The sequence below is a fragment of the Ictalurus furcatus genome, chromosome 28 (genome assembly GCF_023375685.1).
Source record: "Ictalurus furcatus strain D&B chromosome 28, Billie_1.0, whole genome shotgun sequence".
Taxonomy (NCBI): domain Eukaryota; kingdom Metazoa; phylum Chordata; class Actinopteri; order Siluriformes; family Ictaluridae; genus Ictalurus; species Ictalurus furcatus.
The window spans coordinates 5,129,322-5,150,262 of NC_071282.1; the positions used below are offsets into that span (position 1 = coordinate 5,129,322).

A 20,941-nucleotide genomic window follows, 5' to 3' on the forward strand; every position below is an offset into this window, starting at 1 on the left:
TTTTAAAGCTTGGCCTCGAGGTGAAAAAAAAGGAGACTAACTGTATTCAACTTGAAGTGCTTTGTGTGGCAAGATATTAGGAAAAGAAAGTATTAAGGCTTCGAAGGTTAAGCATCAGGAAATTGAAAGAGCAGATCCAGGTTTCTCTTTAGTTTAAAGCTGGGAATATTTTTACTTGGCAAAGTAGTGTTCTTGTTTAGGAGGATCAAAATTTAATCATGTATGTTTCAGTGTTTTTAAGTTTTGTTGCATATTTGCACTTGCATCCCCCTGTTTTAGGTGTATGAAGTTGCATCCAATTACTACGACATAAATTAAAATGTTTAGAAGGTTAGGGTTTGGCCAGTAAGGAATTAAACACAATGGGACGTGCAGTTAGAGGACAATAATCAACGTCGTGTCAAGCTCTTAAATTACAATTTTTGATTGGCGTCATATTTTTTAGTACGTTTATAGCTACACTTAATATTGTGGAACATCCTCAAGTCATAAGTTAATTCTTGTTATAACTTGTGTTATAAAAGCTATACAGGTGCATCTCAAAAAATGAGAATATCGTGGAAAAGTTCAGTTTTTTCTGTAATTTAATTGAAAAAGTGGAAATTTCATATATTCTGGATTCATGACACATAAAGTGAAATATTTCAAGCCTTTTTTTTGTTTTAATCTTGATGATTACGGCTTACAGCTCACGGAAATAAAAAATCCAGTATCTCAAAATATTAAATAAAGAATTTATAATACAGAAATGTTGACCTTCTGAACAGTATGGTAATTTATGCACTCAATACTCGGTTGTGGCTTTAATCATTTTACACGAATTACTGTATCAATGCAGTGTAGCATGGAGTCGATCAGCCTGTGGCACTGCTGAGGTGTTCTGGAAGCCCAGGTTGCTTTGATAGCGGCCTTCAGCTCGTCTGTTTTGTTGGGTCTGGTGTCTCTCAGATTATCTATGGGGTTCAGGTCAGGCGAGTTGGCTGGCCAATCAAGCACAGTAATACCATGCTCAGCAAACCAGTTATTAGTAGTTTTGGCACTGTGGGCAGGTGCCGAGTCCTGCTGGGAAAGGAAATCAGCATCTCCATAAAGCTCGTCAGCAGATGGAAGCATGAAGCGCTCTAAAATCTTCACAATGGACTTCAAGCAACTTGGATTCTGTGCCTCTCCAATCTTCCTCCAGACTCTGAGTCCTTGATTTCCAAATGAAATGCAACATCTACTTTCATCTGAAAAGAGGACTTTGGACCACTGAGCAACAGTGTTTTTAATAAAAAGGTGTTTTGAATTAATTCGATGATTAGAGCTCTCCTTAGGTCGACATTGCTGTATTATAAATTCTTTATTCTAATATTTTTGAGATACTGGATTTTTCCAGTATCTCATTTTCATGAGCTGTAAGCCGTAATAATCAAGATTAAAACAAAAAAAAAGGTTTGAAATATTTCACTTTATGTGTAATGAATCTAGAATATATGAAAGTTCCACTTTTTTAATTAAATTATAGAAAAAAATGAACTTTTCCACGATATTAAAATGTTTGAAATGCACCTGTAGATAGTCGTTTACTCACGAATCTCACTTTGTTTCTCAGTCCTCTGTTATTTGACTTATTTCTCATTGGACTAACTAGAGCTTTATTTTCTGCAGTTCTGAGCACTGAGCCACTGAAGCAGGTGTTACAGCCATCTGTTTCAAAACGTTTCAGAGCTCAGAGCTGTGGTGTAGTGAGGGGCAACTTACACCGATCGTGTTGGGTGCGTTGGAAGCCCAGCTGCGAGTCTTTGTTAAGGCCCATACCCCACACTTTGGTGACGTCTTTGGTATTCGATGCCAATAATGTGAAGCCATAACCACAGGCTGCTGAAGAGATCTGTTGGGGTAGGGAACATTCAAATAACAGCTGCACATGGAAACGCCCATGGAAACATTACACTTATATTTCAGATTTAAGGCTGTGTTTTTTTTTTAAATATTAATATTTTGCTTTATTTGGAAATGTGAGTCAGATAAACTGTGAGCGTTTAATCTACACAGTGACTGTGTAGATTAACACAGTCACTGTGTTAATCTCCCCCCCCCCCCAAATATTGAATTGAAGAAACCATGCATTTAACCGGTCTCAGAGAACGATCCCTTTTTTATTTTTATTACCACACAAGGTGTCTTTACTAATAAAACGATTAAATTAAAAGGCCAGTTAAATGCTAATGGCACGAGGGCATTAATTCAGACCCTCCAGGATTTTGCGGTCGCAGAAATGTACGCAAAATCAAGCTAGCGTCGTAATATTTGGGCAAGCTTGCAATTTTTCAAAATTATCACAGACTTTCGGGAGATTTGGGCCAAGACGCATCATGTGACGTCATCAAAACACACATTCAGCCAAAGCGCTCTTCGATTCATTTGTGTCGAACAAGAGTACAGCTAAAAAGTCTTATTTACCAACAAACATCACTGTGAAAGACTTCAATTCAAGTAGAATTCAAGTAGTTTTCCGCAAAAAAAAAAAAAAAAGTACAAAAAAACTACATTTTTTAAATAAACTGCGTCAAAATTAAGCATTTTTGGCTGCAACAATCACCAAAAAAATGGACGGACTGATTAAGGACATTCTAATGATTTACTTAACCTAAATTAACAATGACTTTCAATCTACAACGTGGGTGACAGAGTTACAGAACTCATTAATCAGGATCACTGTAAATAAAGTATTGAAAATAAGGGACAACATGAGAGAAAGTACTTTTCTTCTTCCTGTGATCTTCAGGAAATTTGGATGACGCAGCTTCCTGTGGAGCGTCCCAAATATGTTTCACATAGGGGGTGTATTCAGGCAGCAGCGTGAATTGGCATTTTATTATTTCCAGGTTTGGTTTTAGGAGTCAATTTTAAGCAATACCTTTTGTTCCGTATCGAGGCGGTAAGGGGTCAGTTGGTATTTTCTGGGTTTTTTCCTGCCGCTGTCGGGAATCACAAAACTGGGAATGCCGAGCGCTCCAGTGTGGCTGAAGCCCCACACGAACACTTTATCAGTGGGCTTCCGGCGCCCTCCTACATATCGGAACTGCGGCACCTCGTCGCGCGTTTCTCTGTCTCTGCTTTTCGCTGCAGAGGAAAATAAACGGCAGCTCAGAACAGCTCTGGGTCTGACACGAAAACAAGCAGAGATTAACGCCATAGCGTCAGCTGTCAATGAGAAGTCACCAAAGCTAGCATGTAGTACAAGTCTATATAACCATGCTAGCTAGCTAAATGAATAAAAGTCAACCTCGCGTGCTCATCCACTATGTAGTTATATACAGATATATTTTCCCCATTAACCAATTTTTTTCTAATATAACATGTAGAAGTTTATACTTCTGTTCACTGTTACACTGTTTTGAGACATGTTCTCTCATAGGAGGCAGCCATGACAGTCGGCCTTTTACACTTCGATTGGCTAGTAACAGTCACACGCACGTGTAACGTCATTGTTTATGGTCCAATCAGTGGACTGCTTACGAACAGGAAGTGTTGGGCTCGGAATGAAAAAGCTTGTAATGATGCAAACGATCGCTAGATGGCGTGTAAACTGTTTTAAAAAAAATTAAATAGATTAAAAAAAACAAAAAAAACCTGTCGAGGTCGTAGAAGTTTTAGAAGGGACAAACGTGGGCGGAGCTAATGGGTAGTCAAGGGTGGCCTGTGCCATCCTAGCGTGAAACTTGGCCAGTAAGATATAATAATAAGAAGAAGGGTTTTTACAGTTAATGATAGGAGAACAATAATCCTAAATTAACTAGGGAAACAATCGACTTTGGGGGTGTAACACATAAAAGACAGTAACAGTCAGTCCGAATCACACCACCCTGTTGTTATTTTCCCCGTAACAGCATGTGTTTTATTCCATCCACAAAATACAAAAGCAGGCATATTAGAGCAAGACATAAATAGTGCCTGAATGATGTATTACTGCTTTTGTAGGTGGTTCATTGACATGATAATTTGATTTGACTTGTCATTTGTGTAAAGAGTACTTTAAGACTTTAAATAATTTAAAATCTGTGTTAAATAAAAACAAATATACTCACTCTCACTCTGAGAGTCTACAACATTGTTGGCAACAATGTCTCCAACATTGAGATGTCAGACATCCCTGGATTCCCTGGGTCAAGAAAAGTTCAATGCACCCTATGATGTCCATTTCTGCCTAATTTGATTTTCCACCATTTTGGATTGTCAAAAACTTTTTTTTCACTACTCCCCCTACAAACTATGTACAATCAATACCAGATTTGGCATAAATCATATTCAGACCAACCTGGACAAAGATTCTCAAACGAATGTTGAAATTCCAAATGGTTTGCAACAAATCTGATGGTGAACCCATCATACAGGAAGTGAGGCTGTATTTCAGCAATAACCATGCACACTGACAAAAATCTTGTGTCACATATTCAGACCAACCTGGACAAAGACTCTCAATAGAATGTTGATATTCCAAATGGTTCGCCCATAATGCTGCAACAAATCTGATGGCATAGCCATCAGACAGGAAGTGAGGCTGTATCTCAGCAATGACCTTGCACTCTGACACAAATCTTGGTAGGCATCCTCAGGACCATGTACTGAGGCTATGCAACAGATTTCATGATAGTGCTATTTACTGGTCAAAAGGTACAATAACATGCCAAAAATGCTTCCATCTAAGTGCCATTTTTGCTACTCCTCCTCCAAATTTTGTCCAATCCTCACCACATTTGGCTTCCATCAACTTGAGACCTGTCTATGCAAAAGTTATCAAAGGAACTCTGATATTCAAAACCGCTCTCCCATAACGGACTGGCAAATGCGGTAAACTACAAATCCTTCTTGAATCCCTTTGCCTGTACTGTAGTTATGGCTCTGTTTCCTGTGATTGCTTGCACAAAAATTGTAGCTTGTCTGTGAATGTGCGGCTCACCGAGTGTGGGTACTTAGCCCCCGAAAGTGCTGCTTGCAGCTTTAACTCAAGTTTTGTTTTGGGTCCCCAGTAATAATATCTACCTTGTAAGTATGCACATCTTATACACATCTCATTTATACACATTCCACCCTGTTAGGCAGAATTACACAGTCAATCTATTTCGTGTAATACATATTTTAAATATGTGACATATAGCAAATTAATTAAATGCTTAAGGCCAAACATTATTTTATAGCAATTACTATCTTTGCTGAGACCATATCAAAATTTGCCTTTGTATTTTCACAGTGCAAGTCCTGTACTTCCTAAGAGAGGGGAAATACAGCCTATAAATGTAAATATTCCTCCCACATCATGAATTTATTTTGAAGAAAAGGATATTATCTAGTATGTACAGTAACTCCATCACAATGGATTTAACCGTTTAAAAATGACCAATAGGCACTGCATACAATGAATGACATAGACATATATAATTTTTATTTTTTTTATTTATCTGTTTTTTTATTAAAGTACAATGAACAAAAACAACAATATAGCTTATTGAACATTACATATACAGTTATGTAACATTCTTACACAGAGCTTAAAACTGCTACGTTCCTCCTTGGTTATAGAGATAGAGCACAAAAGTGAAGCTTTCTCCGGGCTTTGCTAACATTTCTTAAACTGCCAGGCCTCCAGTTCCCTGTAGAACACAGTTTTGTGTGACACTGACAAAGGTTGAATTTAAAACAGATGTGCTTGAACAGGGAAATGAAACTGTGCAGTTTCTGTACCTAAGGCATATGGCATCATGCCATGCAACTTTCAGTGAAAGACGTCATACAAATGCTATAGCAATGACAGAATCGAGCTTGGCATTCTTCATTCTGGTGCAGTGCTACAGTGCATTTAGGTCGGTGCAGAGTCCACCTCAGTTGGCATGGATGCTGATTCTCTTCCGTGTGTTCTCTGTGCAGCGCTCCATAATGAGCTCCTGGCTAGGCCTAGGAGGTATAGCCGGGGTTTTCTTTTCCTGGTTGTTGGCAGCTTCTTTTGCAGTGTCTTATATATGCACACATAGAACAAATGCAGTTGAAACACTTGAAATGTGAACTGACAGGACATGAACGTGAATACTAATGTAATAAAAATGCAGTAACTTTGCAGTAAGTTATGCCTTTTAAATAACTAGTTTGTGTAAAGCTATCATGCTGACACTCACCTGGACTTCCCTCCACTGTGGATTTGGAGTTTTTCCTCGGCTGGGACACGAGTCTTCCTCGCTGCTGTAAGAATTTGCGACTCTGTCTGCGGTATGAGTCCTGGGTGATTCGTTGGCGACCTTTGGTATGGATGCTCTGGATGTTGCGTATAGTTGATCTGTAGAGCAAGATGAAAGTATTAGTGTATTAATGCTAAATATGGCTAGATTGACTATACATTCTTACAACAAGTGGATCCTTGAGGGTTCTTTGCATGGTCTATGTTTCCATCAACCTAAATTGGAATCTTTTCTGAAAGCTCTTTACAGTAGAAAATCCTACAACAGTTGTAGGATTCTGTGGAACGTGTTTAAGGGCTTTCCCTAAGGGAACAGTCCAAAAAACGCTGTGTCCTGGATGGAATCTGCTTTTCTATTAGTCATAAATACGTCAACACATTCATAGAAAAATAGTTCATCAGTGGTTCTTTAGATTGTTAAGGTTCAAACTTCCTGAATACTTTCTGAAATGGAAGCCTTCTCTTGTTGGGTTTTGTGAAGACTCCATCCCCCAGAGGGACAAAATACAGAACCTTTAGGGCACTAGATGGAACCTCAATGGTCTTTCAGTGGTTAAGGTATCTAGCTTCCTTAAATGGGTTTTACTTGGATAAGGAAACTTATCTGAAAGAGAAGCTCTTTATTCTAGGCTTTTACATAAAATCTTTATGCATTCCTTAAAACTGATTACCTCCTGGGTGGTGGGGTGTTCCTGGTCACAGTGCTCCTTTCAGCCTCCACTTCCTTCCTTTCCCCAGTACTCCAAAGGAACATGGATGGATAGTACCCTGTCTCCTCTCCTTTCCTGTCAAGCATGCAAAATTGACTTCGAGTGGGATATTTGGGGAGCTTCGCTCCCTGCTTTCAATAGTTATTAATTACCGCAATCAAAAGCCAGAGTCCAAGGAAGACTTTTCTCATACCTGACCACCCACCAGCCATCCAGAAGCTTATGGATGACCTCAATAGTATCTCCAACCTCCAGGGTGATCTCATCTTCCTCTACTGCTTTGTATGCTTTTGTGGTTTTGTACAGCTCTCCTGTTGAATATAAGCATGAGTCATCAACAACTATGATCCATTTGCACCTGTATCACCATACAATAGTCCTCATTTAACAATCTTTTAGTAAAGTTGTGTGTAAATGTTTTCATAGGGCAAACAGAACTAAAACGTATTGACTGACAAGACTGACAAAAGTTTTGATAATGGCAATTTTCTTCAGATTTACAAACATACATTGATACATGTAAATTACCAAGCATGTTCATGGCTGATTTACAGCTCATTTACAGTTAATGACACCCACAAATTTCCATAAAGGGCTACACTGACAGAGCTGAAAATGATAAAATGATGATAAAAAGTTAAAAGAGTGAATCCCAAGTGCGGTGTGCACTAAATTTTCTCACTCTTGTTGGCTTTTATAGGATGCCATTTCTTTGGTCCTACTTGAATAGCTAGTCTTATTTGTCTTAATTTGTCTTATATGGATTTGTTTTGGGTTGTAACCTCAACATAAAGCAACAAAGTTTCACAACATTTTCATTAAATTTGTGTCGTAAAACTCGCAAATCACGTTTCGAAGCAATGTTTGCAATCTCCTTATACATAAATTTACAATCTCAGAAGCTTCTGTATTTTCGTACATACTACATTTCTCCTGCAAACAATTTATAAACAAATCTGTTCGTATCCAGTTTAATAAAAGACCCGTTTTTTTTTCCAGATCGCAATATCAATGGCACACTGACCTGCGTAGTTGGGCTCTGGTTCCTCAGACTCATCAGGTCCATCCAGTGGTTCTAGATAGGAGGCTGGAGCCCATCCTCTGTGTTCCTCACACTGGCAGAACCACCAACCTAAAGCAAGGCAGTGGGTTATAATATAATATTACATGTTACATATATTTCTGAGGAACAGCTAAACAGGACCAATACAATAAGAAAACTCCATTCCTGTCTCACCATTGGAACTCTTCTCCACAATGTCCAATAAATCTCCTGCCTTCAGGGTGAGCTCATATTTTGAGCTTTTGCTGTAATCTGCAATCACTCTGTAGGTGTCCAGCATGATTGGACCTGTGATTTCTATGCCACATAAATAAAACAACAAAAAAAAATAAGACCATCAAATTTGTGAGGATAAAGTTAACGTCACGGAGAGAAAAAATCATTCTTTGGGAGGATTCTACATTATAGGGTTGTACTTCAACTCTTAAGAGTTCCCCGAAGTGGACAAACTGTAGAAGGCTTTAGGGTTCTAAATTTAAGAATTTGTTTCTGAGTGGAAGAATGAAAATGGCAATGAACTATATATTACCAGAGTTGACAGTCCTTGCTCTATCCCTGGATGTGACAAAGGTCTCATTGCGTTTATATCTGCAAATACAAATCAAGTCTATGAGGCATTACCTTGTATGGATTTATTAATGAACTTATTATGTCATTAAGTGCTTCAGACTTACGGATGCAGAGTTGGTGGACTCTCATCATCTGGCCGTACTTCAAAGAAGTTTCGGACAAGGTGACTTTGTGAGATCTTTGAAGGCAGGTTGAGCAGAGATTGAAAGTATTCCGCCAGAGTCCCTTGCCTAGTCTCGGTTGCCTTTTGAGTGTCCAGCCATTTTGGAGCTACGAAAGGACATGTGGGGGTTTTTTCAGTCAAACTAAAAAAAACAGCGTAATTTTTTTTTTGTGCAACCTTGTAAGCGTTATAACTTCTCTTTTTCTTTCTGGTTGCTGTACACACTTAACAAACAGACAGGTGTGTGAGCTGTGGGGAAACTCCACAAGTTTCAATTTCAGGACGTTTATAAACTCAAGGCAATGTTGACAAAAAAAAAAAAAATTTTGGCAGAAATGAAAGCAAATAACAGTGCACATGTGTGTAAAATCCACAAAATGCACATGGACTAGTTAAATTCTGCTTTCTACTTCACACCTTTTTAAACTTCATTAAAATAATAACAGACTTCACTGTGAATATTCTTATTATAGCTGAAAAGAAATGATCTCATAGCAGATGTGACAATATAAGGACACATTTAAAGTGCATTGAGCTGGAGTTGACGTGTCTCAAAACCTTAAATGAATGTTCAGTTTGCTACAATGTCTGTTCATTTACGTTTTTCAAGTGATGAATCAAGTATTATTATCAGATGCACTATTGTTACACTTTTCTGACTTCCTTGACTGTTGTAAATTGACAGTGCTGGATTTGAAGCGGGTGTTTCCCTAGGCAGGGTGCAAACAATTCTCTCTCTTCAATACTAACAAATAAAGTGGAAACAATCTGATTACAAAAATAAAATACAATCTTGAAATAGATAAGAGTCAATCATTCTTACCTGGCAGTTTAGGAATGATGCGATCTTTAGGATCAATGTCACCTGCCTCGATCGGGAACATCTCCTTCAGAGATTTCTAGATAAAGTATAAATTCACACAAGGTTTTAGATACTAGAAACAGCGGGCATTAGTATGGAATATTTTGTATACAAGGAGTGGAAAAAAAAATTCTTTACTGTTTATTATTTACTGCAAAGCATGTGAATAATGGTCAGTAATGGGCTTACATGGAAAGTATGGATTTCTGGATATTTTCTGTAGATCAGTTTCTCCGACTGGTCGCTCCATTTCACCATGATCATGTACACCTTATTACATGGACAAGGAACAAAGTGTAAATTCGTCCTCATCAAAATTATACAAACTTATTGCAAACAACATATTACAGAAATACAGCACATTTTACTTACATAATGCTGGCTTGGATAGTATCTTTTCTCAAAGCCCAAAACCTCTATGAGGCGCACGTACGCTTCTGCCATCCTGAACACTGACAAGATTCACACTAGGAAACTAGAAAAAACATAACACGCTGGTATTTATAGGATTCACTTGCACACAGGAACTCTGAGATATGACGGTAGGTGGAGTGTTGAAGTTCCCTCCTTTTTTCTCGCATGAACCAAAACTAAAATCATAACCATAAATGTTGTGTCTTAGTTGTTGTTGTTGTTTTTAATCTTGTGCAATATGAGAATTTAAACACGTGTCTGGAATCCCGGTGAAAGCACCACCCTAATGTAATTATTCCATTAAGAGAGAAATCTTATTAGGATTTTTTTTTTTTTCCCCATTTAATTATTAGATGCGGTGTTGAGCTGTTCATTAACCATAGTGAATGTTTTACACATTGATCACACAGAGCTAAACCAAGGTTGTCTGTAAACCTTCACATTCTAAATTAAGGCCTTGTCTTTGAAAGATAAGAAAACATTCCCCTCGATTGTAAACGCTTATGTAAGATACTTTGTATGTATATAAAAAAAATATATTTTCTTCATATGTCCAGGACAGCCTGCATTTACTCTCAGAACCTGTTCATTGAAAAAGAGAAGGAAAAAAATGCAACAGTCATGAGTTGCTTCAAAACGTATTTCACCACTTTGTGCATTACCAACTTTTGGTTTGGTTTGGTTTATTACAACTAGGGCCGTTTGTTGAGAAAATCGCAACAGGAAGTGGAAATACAATATCGCAGACATGCTCGAGCTCACGTCCTCATGTACTGAGTAAGAGTTTGCTTTTTGTTTCATACAGCAGTGTCAAAATGTAATACTGGCTATGCTTGACTAGACACAGATGCTTCCTTAGATGAGAAAAAAAAAACAGTTTCTCGTTCTCTCTGTTTAGCAAAGATTCAACAATGTAAAAAAAAAATAAAAAATACTTCTGATTGTATTTTGACTCCATCATTACATATAACATACAGTCCTGGGAAAAAGAAAGTACACACCTGAGTGTTCCAGAACACCGAACAGCCAAAAGTTCTGCTTTTATAGCGATAGTCACACTTTTTGATGATTAATTAATCTTGTACATTACTTTAGGAACACCTAGCTGCTAATTACTCTCTTAATGGTTGTGGAAGTAGGAAGGATGTATTCCCACCCGGTTTTGGAATGTTGGTTTACTTTTTGGGGGGAAATAACTACACATTGAAATTGGATTTTTTGTAGTCACCAGATATTATTTGTTTGTTTATTGAAGTTGGTAAAGACCACATAATTTTCTATAAAGGCTCTGATAGCTAAAAAAACATAGAATTAAAGTAGGGTGTACTTTTTTTCTCATTAATGTAAGTCACCCAGCTCACACATACACACACACACAACCAGCACATTTGCTTTTCAAACATTTTTCATGACCAGGTTTAAGAACAGATTTTACCTGCAAGCTATTAAAATACTAAATAGCCTCTTGCCCATTTCTACCGTCACTGTCATTATGCTCATTTGTACGTCTACTGTCAGTTGGTCACTGTACACTTTTCTGTTATTAATCATTTCACTACAGTACTGATACATGTTCTGGTTCTTTGTACTTCAGTAATACTGCAAATAGTACTTTAACTCTATTTGAGACACCACACATCTGTGTTGCTATTTAACTATGAAACATAAATAATCAATAATAAGTTGTAAGTTTAAGTTTTCTGTAAGGAGACAGTTAACATTTAAGGAAGGAGTCTCCAGTGTCAGTGGTTAGTAAAAGTCAGTTAATTCCACCACGAGGAGGTCTTTAGGACAGAAACTGTGTGCTTAACAGTTTTACATTAACATGATGAGCTGCATTTTTTGTTTTTTTAGGGAGAAAAAAAAAAATGCTGTTTAGAGAACGACTGTTTATAGCTACTATAACATAAGCAATAACAGGATTTGACTTTGTCTCACGGATGTTCCACAATATTAAACGTACGACCTGCCATTCATTCATGAATTAAAAATTGTAATCATTGGCAAATTGCATTAACACACAGTGGAGTGGCAGTGGAGCAGTTGGCATGGTGTAGCATTGTCCAGGGTCTCCTGTTCAAGCCACACAGTTCTTTCCATGTCCGTCTGGGTTCTTGGGTTTCCTCCCAGTTGTCCAAGTACCTTACAAGTGGCTACGCAGAATTGCCCTGTGTGTGACCAAGGGTGTGAATATATGTGGTTGAAGTGGTAACAGTAACATCGTGCCACATCACAACACCGTCATTTACTTTTTTCCTATAACAGCAACCCCATCATATTTTATTCCTTGCTTATTTTATTTTTATTCACATTTACTCTGAATAACAATGTGCTGTATTACAGGTTTTTAATGTATAGTACATTAACAGTTACAGATGACATGAAGACTGATGTAATACAGTTGACTAAGTTCCCAACAACCGGTTCACAACTATGTTCCCAACAACCGGTTCACAAGAAATTGCTTCATATGTCATTTGTTTGTCAAATGTAGTATATTATCTGGGTCTTTTACTGTTGAACATTTAGTTATATTTCTTACAGACTGCAAGTTTTCTTAAAACATTATCTGTAATTGAATGTATTTAGAGTCACAGCTCACGATTTCAGGACACATCCAACCATATCTAGCCTCTATTTCTTACACTTTTCCCCATTTTTTGTTTTAATTTTAAGACTTTAATCTTAAAGCAATCTTCAAAGATTGATTGTATGTGTTACTAAAATCTAGCATGGTCTAACTCATCCAAAAAGTTTTGATGAACCTATTACTCGCCACAATCTCTCACTCTATTTCAAATTCCATCCATCCATCTATCCATTTTCCACACTGCTTATCCTACACAGGCTCACGGGGAGCCTGGAGCCTATCTCAGGGAACTTGGGGCACAAGGCGATGGTTCCCTGGATGGCACAACTGCAGGGCACAATCGCACACATTCACATACTACGGACAATTTGGAAATGCCAATCAGCCTACAACACATGTCTTTGGACTGGGGGAGGAAACCCCCGAAGCATGGGGAGAACAATCCCATAAAACTGCAGATTTGAGACAAATATGCTAACCACTAAGCCACCGTTCCCCCCATTTCAGTTCAAGCTTTATCAGGTACATCTAGTGGATGTGGTTGGAAAATCTAAAATGATAGTTCTTCTGTACCAACAAGAGGAAACCCACTCTTCTCTTTTTCAAAAGTGGAAGTTACTGGGTTAGAAAAGTACAAGTGGCAGGAAATTGGAATCTTGCCAGCAACAAAAAAAAATCATTGGGGAAATTTTATAAAGTACAATATAGATTTCCCAAACAGTCGTGCCAATAATCCACAGTCTTTATGTTAAAGGAAAAGTCCCCCCTGAAATACTTGTGATTTGTGGTTTAGAGCTTCTGGTATTTGTTTATTTGTTGGTGCTGAGGGCTAAATCCCACTGGCACCACTGTCAGCAAGTAGTCGAACAGCATTGTGGGAAAGCATTAACCTTGAAAATAGACCAACATTTCGATGAAAGAAGTTTAATCTAAAACAGTCTACTCAGAATTTCATTACAAAATAAATATTAGACGCTGTTGAATTGTAAAGATTAGTATGCAAATTATTCACTGTGAATCTCCATAATTTTCTCAAAGCCTGATACATGAATAACATTTCACATCTATGAAATACTTTCACTTGTACCAATTTTAACACCCGCAAACTTTGATTAGACTTATTTAAATCATCTTAATAACATTCATCTGATCATTCAGTGATGTATGATGTTAGAATTTGAACTTTTACCATGCACTGACACTACATTCAACCTGAGCTTCCTGAATTATAATGAAATGAATAATGTTTAGGGATTACTGGTAAGCAAGTAACAAGTAACCTATTGCACAACTACTGACAAGATGCACTTTTTTTTTATTTCTGGAGTGCCAGAAATGTCCATCCCTCAACGTCTGAAGAGAACTTGTTGCTAAATTAAAACATATGAGTCATATCTGTCATGCAGACTCTTAATGTCACATTAGGTGGAACCCATGTTTGCAGATTTTATGAAATACATATTGTGGTATTTTGAAAGGCAGATCTATAATCACAATGTGTCTCTCATATACATATACTGAGTTGCCAGTTTATCAAGTACACCTAATATACATGAGACTGTCTTGGAAAAACCCATTGGATGTTGTTGTGGCTGAATTCTGGCAAACAGCCTTTTAGACAATGAATTTATTGGTTTGTTGGAATGGAAACTTGTCTCTAACCAGACTTTAAAATAGAATAACTTAAGATACATGCAAAAGAGAAACATATATCAATTCAGGAAAGCCAGAAAACTACATATATACCAGGGTGGGAAAAGTCTTGACAAATTATACTTAAGTGTCAGTATACATAATGTATACTCTAATCTTACTAATCTTACTCAGTTAAAAGTGGAAGTGTTTGGCATACTGTGCTGTTTTTCCTGAAAATATCATTCAGTCTGTGTCACTCCTATGAGCTGGTCATACTCACTATGCATGACTCATACTATGTAGTTTGCTATTGAATTAATCAGAAGTTAAACATCATGTAAATTACCTATATGTACCATTATCTAGAATTTTAATTAGCTAGAATTTGCTCCTTAGAAATGTGTTTGATCTATCTATTAGCTATATTAACGAGTCTAACTTTGCATTTGCACAGAAAACAGGTAATACTTAGTTAAATATTACCAGTTAATGTTAGCAAATTAGTGACACTTCCCTCAACATCTATCAATCCATCTTCCATTCTGCCTATCCTATGCAGGGTTGTGGAGGAGCCTGGAGCCTATCCCAGGGAACTCAGGGCACAAGGCGGGGCACACCCTGGACAACCCATCGCACACACATTATGGACAATTTGGAAATACCAATCAGTTTACAAAGCATGTCTTTGGATTGGGGGAGGAAACCAGCGTACCCGAAGGAAACCCCCAAAGCACGAGGAGAACATGCAATCTCCCCACACACAGGGTGGAGGTGGGGTTTGAACCCCCAACCCTGGAGGTGTGAGGCAAACGTGCTAAAACATGATAAATGTGCACTTCCCTCAACATGCTTTTTCAAATTAGATGGATTTCATGCTTTCTAGGGAGGCTAAAGACACTTGATAAAAATATTTTTACTATTTTACTTCTTTAATCTAACATCACATTCTTTCTGAATGTTTCCAGTTGCATAAAATGGGGATGACCCATCACACGTCCACACAACAAATGACATTATAAACATGTATTTCCCAACCAAAAGCAGAAGGGCAAAGGTTTAAAGGCCTATAAATAAAAATATGGCGTGATCAACGATATGATTTTCAGACTGTGTGATTTCACACACAAAAAAAAGCTGTGCATGGTGTTGAATACTAGAATATTGGTAAATGGTCTGCACTTATATAGCACTTTTATCCAAAGCACTTTACACTATGTCTCATTTCCCATTCACACACACACTCACACACCAATGGTAGCAGAGCTGCCATGCAAGGCGCTAACTTGCCATCAGGAGCAACTTGGGGTTCAGTGTCTTGCCCAAGGACACTTGCAGGACCACTACTGATCAAAATCAAAATAGCAGTGACATGGAAGTTGCATCTTTGTGTGTACATAAATAACTGTCGGTTGCGTGTATAAAAGAGGAAGCAACTCAACAAAAAGCAGTCTAGCTCCCACTTGCCTGAAGCAAAGCCTGCTGTGCATTATAGTCCCTTCAAATATCTTTTTCCCCTAGCTGTCCAAAATGAGGACTGAAAACTTACCTCGTCACAAAACACTTAAATGAATGCTAATAGAATTTAATTTTTAGCTAGTTAGTTAGTGTTATGTTACATTTATATAGTGCTTTTCTAGACACTCAAAGTGCTTTACATAGTATGGGCGGGGGGATCTCCACCACCACTTGTGTGCAGCATCCTGAATGATGCGACAGCAGGCATAGTGCACCAGAACACCCACCACACACCAGCTATTAGTGGAGAGGAGAGAGTGATGTAGCCAATTCAGGGATGGAGATTATTAGGGGGCCATTTTCACCAGGACACCAGGGTTATACCCCTACTCTTTTATGGGATTTTTAATGACCACAGTAAGTCAGGACCTCGGTTTAACATCTCATCCGAAAGACAATGTGTTTTTACAGTATAGTGTCCCTGTCACTATACTGGGGCATTAGGACCCACACAGACCACAGGGTAAGCACCCCCTGCTGGCCTCCCTAATAGCACGTCCAGCATCAACCTTAGTTTTTCCCCAGAAGTTCTCCCATCCAGGTACTGGCCGGGCTCAACGCTGCTTAGATTCAGTGGGAAACCAGGCGAGAACTGCAGCGAGATATGGCTCTGGTATTTAGTTATTTTATTTTTTAAACGTTTTTCTAGTTATACCAACTCCTCTCTGCGAAGGTTTTAGTTTGAGTGTATATATAAGTTTCCGAACCATGCAGTTGTGTCATTATCAAGTCAATTAATTCCCTCTGTGAATTAACAAGATGTAAATAAAGACTAAGTTTAAGATGTACTTCATAAGGAGTGAAATGCGTTCTTATTATTATGGGAAGAAAACAAGCTCATTCGCGACCTCTGCGGAATTACCATCATGCAGGTTATTATGAGAATAAAACTAGTCCGTTGGCGACACCTAGTGGTAAGATGTAGCATTGCGTTTTCAAATAAAGCTTTATTGAAAAAAATTTGTACAATGTTACAGAGACATTATTAACATTTGCCTGTCACAGGTGACTCAATACAGGTATATTTAAATTTTCAGAAGATATTTACACTTGTATTCCCATAAACTCATGCCATATTTGACCTCATTTACTACATATTTACATAGTATCTCTCTTCAAAGTCTCAATAAAGTCCATGGGTATTTATTTTGTGTCCTTCCGTCTTTTCCTTTTTGTCTTAGTAATTCTTCCACAATCTGTTTAAATACTCTCTCGGCAGAGATATGGCACTGATTAATGATGATTTTACACCTTGTCTTCCAAATTTTGTAACTGACAATGCATATGACAAACCAGTAAAAATCTATGACCTTTTCTGTCATCTCTTGACTGAATATCCCGTATTTTATGGTTTTCTCGCATATTTCAATATCCAGCCCAATGTTTCTCATTCTTTGCCATATCTCTGCCGAACGTAAACAGTGTATTAACAAGTGGTCAATAGTTTCTTCATCATTACAATTATTAATCGGACATTCTTTGGTAGTTACAAAGCAACTCCATTTAACTATACATCCTACTGCCAACCTGTTAACACTAATTAGCCATACAACATCGCGGACATTCTGTGTAATATTCTTTCATTTACATTTTTAATACACTGTTCACTCTCAGGTATTGTAAGATGTCTATATTGCACCATACCTCCATATTCGTACTCGATTATTTTTGTAAATCTTTTTGTTAGGTAAATTAACCCAGTCCAAATTTAGATGTTCATACTTATATATAAAATCTCCGTACACTAATTTGTAATATGGTATGTTTTGTCTCGCCCTACCTCTTTTTTTTTTCTCCCATACTTTTTGGTCACCTATCCAATCGGCCCCTCTATTTACAGCTTGCGGCATTGTATGTAGCATTGCCGATTATTATCATGCAGATTTTTATGGGAATCAAACAAGCTAATTGGCGACCTCTAGTGGTGCATTGTGGAATTACTCTCATGTATGTTTTACGCGTTTACGTAAGAGCAGCGTGTCTCGTACTACCGCTTAAAGCAAACACACACAGAGAAGATGAACGCGCCGCCGGCCTTCGAGTCCTTTTTATTGTTTGAGGGCGAGAAAAAGTAAGTCTGGAGTGTATACTTTGGAGAATACAATCTTTATATTCCGCTCCAAAAATTGCATGCTTTGCTTTGTTTGTGGTGAGAGAACGTTTGCTAGTTAGCTAGCCAGCTAAATGAGCTTGTCACGTTAACTTCATTAATTTGAGCTAACAGGATAACGAAAACCAAATTCCGTATTTTTCTAGAATTTCCAAATAAGTTGGTATGTATGTGTTTTTGAAGTTTGAAGCCTGAAGTTATAGGGACGAGTCGGCTTCAGTGAAATGCTGCCAGCTAGCTGTGTTTGCTTGCTTGTTCTGAAAGTAGTTCCAACTGCAAGGTTTATATCAATCCGCGTGTTCTAATATGTTATCGTTTCTATGGTGACAGCTCATTGTTCACTGAGACTTGTATAGCGACGAACTATTTAATCTAAGTCTAATAATAGACTGATGATTAAAACACCTTATTTAACAACAAATAGTGCTTAAGTTAATGTTTATTTAAAGTAAGCGTACGTTCATGAAAGTCTTGGTTTTATTCCTTCCTTAACTAACATTCATTTAGTTTTGTGAACATATCGTAAATATTCCTTCATAATTAGTTCTTGTGTATGTAGTATCTATGCAGCTGCGGTTACATTAATCGCTAATGTGATCACCGTTGCAGAATTACAATAACAAAGGACACCAAGGTTCCCAATGCTTGTTTATTCACGCTGAATAAAGAAGACCACACGCTGGGAAACATCATCAGATCGTAAGGACGTCTGTATTCTCGTCATGGTCTCGCTTTAGAATCGCTCGTCAACTAATTTAACACCCCAAACGTCTTCTTTTACAACAGACAGCTGCTGAAGGACCCTCAGGTGTTGTTTGCTGGGTACAAGGTTCCCCATCCGCTGGAGCACAAGATTGTGATTCGGGTCCAGACGACGCCGGACTACAGTCCTCAGGAAGCCTTTACGAACGCCATCACCGATCTGATCAGCGAGCTGTCGCTGCTGGAGGAGAGGTTCAGGGTGAGCGTTACTACGGCTGGACAAAGTACCACATTGCTGCTTTGTTTTTACTTACTGTGATTAAGAACGTTACGATTCGATAATTGTAAGGAATGAAACGTGACGGGGCGTGCTGTTGTGGGGAAAATACTCAGTTGAAAGGACGGAGTGGTGCATCCCGAAACAAAGCAGAGTTACTGTTACCACCATGAAGTTGATTATTTTACCATAACAGCTACCCTGAAGTGTTTTGTTGTTCTTAGACCACAGCAACTTGCCAACACTATTTATTAAATAATAAAGAATAGTATAATTTAAATAATTAAGAAAAAAAAATAAGAACACCTTGGTACAGGAACACCTGTACGTCTGAACATTTATGCAGTTATCTAATCAGCCAATGATGTGGCAGCAGCACAATGCACCAAATCATGCAGATCCAGATCAAGAGCTTCGGTTAATGTTCATGTCGAACATCAGAATGAAGAAAATAAAGCCTCATCAGATCGTGTGACTTTGATCGTGGCATGGATGTTGGTACCAGATGGGCTGGTTTGAGTATTTCAGAAATGGCTAATCTCCTGGGATTTTCTCACACAACAGTCTGTAGGAGTTACATGGAATGGTGCGAAAAACAAAATTTCTGTGCACTGATGGTCTACGGGCTGAAATACCTTGCTGATGAGGGAGATCAAAAGAGAATGACCGGACTGGTCTGAGCTGACAGGAAGTCTATAGTAACTCAAATAAGCACTCTTTACAACCACGGTGATGTTTGATGTGAACAGTAACAGAAGCTCTCGACCTGTATATGCACGATTTGATGCATTGCACTGCTGCCACATGATTGGCGGATTGCATAACTGCTGGAGTGTTCAAGTGTTCCTATTAAAGTGGACGGCGAGTGTACATTATAAACAGTTATAAACAGTCGCTCCTTAACCCACCTCTCTGTTGAAGTTAATAAGACAAAAATTAGTGTTCTGTCCTGAAAACTTGGTTACAGCTTCACCTCTGAGCAGTACAAAGCGGTGACACTGGAGACTCCTTCCAAAAAAAATGTTAAACAAATATCTCCTCACAGAAACCTTCACCATAACTATGATTACATCTATTTATGTCGGATGTCCACTATACTATATATACTATAGTATACTATATATAATCCTGGGATTTTACCCTGTAGCTGGAACTGCCTTCAGTGCTGCTGTTATAGAAAATTAATCAACACCTTTTGACCAATCAGATTCAAGAATTTGACAATGTGTAGATATGTGAGTAATATCTGAAATTCGTCGTTTTGACCCAAACTACATGTGTGGAAGTGTTACTTGCCCAAACACGGTACCGAATGCAGTTTCTTTTGCATTCAGCTTCAGCGACTAATCCATTTTCCCTTCTTTTTTTAGGTTGCCATCAAAGACAAGCAGGAAGGAATTGAATGAAGGATACAGCTGTGTCAAACTATGGATGCCCCACTGACGACTCCTCCAACCTCCTCTAGGAGCTTAAACTGTTCAGTTTGTCTTTTTCAGCTTGGGACTTTTCCTGCTAAAGTTAAACATTCTCCCCATTCCAGTCCAAGAAACCCCCACCTCAGACTGTTGAATCTGTCTGTGAAGTCATCTTCAGTTTGTATATTACAGTGTTGAGAGAATTTTGATTTAAACCCTTTGTATCGTGATGCTATAGTGATGTTTTTCGTTGACGTACATGTCTGGTCTGTGCATAAACTTTTGCAGTGAAACAAATCCATTATATGTAATTTTTTTTGTCATGAATAAATGTAATTTTGATACCTGAATTGTTCAGTCAGTGTTTATATTGTGGGGTTGGAATTTGGAATATGGAAACAGCGTCTGCATCAGGATAGGATCTGCAGAACCCAACAAAACAGTTGCAGGAATGAATAGCTTTTGGTCAAATGGGGGCGTGGTCTGGAAGTCAGATTCGAAAGTAATGGGGTAAAGAAAGTTCTCGCTAATTAGCATAGAGGCATGTTGGATGTGCTTCATTAAAAAAAGTGAGAGCGGGCAAGATTGGTTGAACTTTCTACAGTAGTGCGCGGAGTTAGTCAGATTTTTATGAGAGTGTCTGGGATTGGTAAAACTTTCTATAAAAGCAGGCAAGATTGCTCAAACTTTCCATGAGTGGG

The 20,941-nt window shown here is 38.1% G+C and overlaps 3 protein-coding genes across 5 annotated transcripts in view; 1 reads left to right on the forward strand and 2 right to left on the reverse strand.

Annotated features, from left to right (window-relative positions):
• Nucleotides 1-3,902, reverse strand: part of rcc1l (RCC1 like) — a 14,106-nt gene extending 10,204 nt beyond the window's left edge. For both annotated transcript variants that reach the window (XM_053617974.1, XM_053617973.1), the window contains exons 1-2: nt 2,903-3,902; nt 1,744-1,873 (exon numbers count right to left, since the gene is read on the reverse strand). In XM_053617974.1, the coding sequence (XP_053473949.1) occupies nt 1,744-1,873; nt 2,903-3,181 (409 nt within the window). In that variant the 5' untranslated portion in view covers nt 3,182-3,902. The remainder of the gene's footprint in view (nt 1-1,743; nt 1,874-2,902) is intronic.
• Nucleotides 3,903-5,421: 1,519 nt separating this feature from the next.
• On the reverse strand, nt 5,422-10,079 carry ncf1 (neutrophil cytosolic factor 1). Its single transcript, XM_053618626.1, has 11 exons — nt 9,955-10,079; nt 9,772-9,852; nt 9,544-9,619; nt 8,662-8,827; nt 8,517-8,575; nt 8,162-8,284; nt 7,949-8,056; nt 7,118-7,235; nt 6,886-6,999; nt 6,156-6,313; nt 5,422-5,995 (listed from the first exon to the last, which is right to left on the reverse strand). The coding sequence occupies exons 1-11, from the start codon at nt 10,024-10,026 to the stop codon at nt 5,865-5,867; spliced, it is 1,206 nt and encodes a 401-aa protein (XP_053474601.1). The 5' UTR covers nt 10,027-10,079; the 3' UTR covers nt 5,422-5,864.
• A 7,627-nt stretch (nt 10,080-17,706) lies between these two features.
• On the forward strand, nt 17,707-20,580 carry polr2j (RNA polymerase II subunit J). Of its 2 annotated transcripts, XM_053617982.1 has the most exons (4): nt 17,707-17,807; nt 18,456-18,545; nt 18,633-18,807; nt 20,196-20,580. In XM_053617982.1, the coding sequence occupies exons 1-4, from the start codon at nt 17,755-17,757 to the stop codon at nt 20,229-20,231; spliced, it is 354 nt and encodes a 117-aa protein (XP_053473957.1). In that variant the 5' UTR covers nt 17,707-17,754; the 3' UTR covers nt 20,232-20,580. The 2 variants fall into 2 exon arrangements, with proteins under 2 accessions (XP_053473957.1, XP_053473958.1); XM_053617983.1 differs by lacking the exon at nt 18,456-18,545 and having other exon boundaries at nt 17,709-17,807.
• The last annotated feature ends 361 nt before the right edge of the window (nt 20,581-20,941 follow it).

What these genes read in the sequence shown, in the direction of transcription:
- ncf1 (XM_053618626.1), bottom strand. Translation starts at nt 10,026, where the DNA reads ATGGCAGAAGCGTACGTGCGCCTCATAGAGGTTTTGGGCTTTGAGAAA. An exon ending in CATCATTCCTAAACTGCCAG is followed by an intron (nt 8,828 to 9,543) that starts GTAAGAATGATT and finishes GTCCTTTCGTAG; the next exon opens with CTCCAAAATGGCTGGACACT. An exon ending in AGCAAGGACTGTCAACTCTG is followed by an intron (nt 8,285 to 8,516) that starts GTAATATATAGT and finishes TATGTGGCATAG; the next exon opens with AAATCACAGGTCCAATCATG.
- polr2j (XM_053617982.1), top strand. Translation starts at nt 17,755, where the DNA reads ATGAACGCGCCGCCGGCCTTCGAGTCCTTTTTATTGTTTGAGGGCGAG. An exon ending in TTGTTTGAGGGCGAGAAAAA is followed by an intron (nt 17,808 to 18,455) that starts GTAAGTCTGGAG and finishes TCACCGTTGCAG; the next exon opens with AATTACAATAACAAAGGACA. An exon ending in TGCTGGAGGAGAGGTTCAGG is followed by an intron (nt 18,808 to 20,195) that starts GTGAGCGTTACT and finishes TTCTTTTTTTAG; the next exon opens with GTTGCCATCAAAGACAAGCA.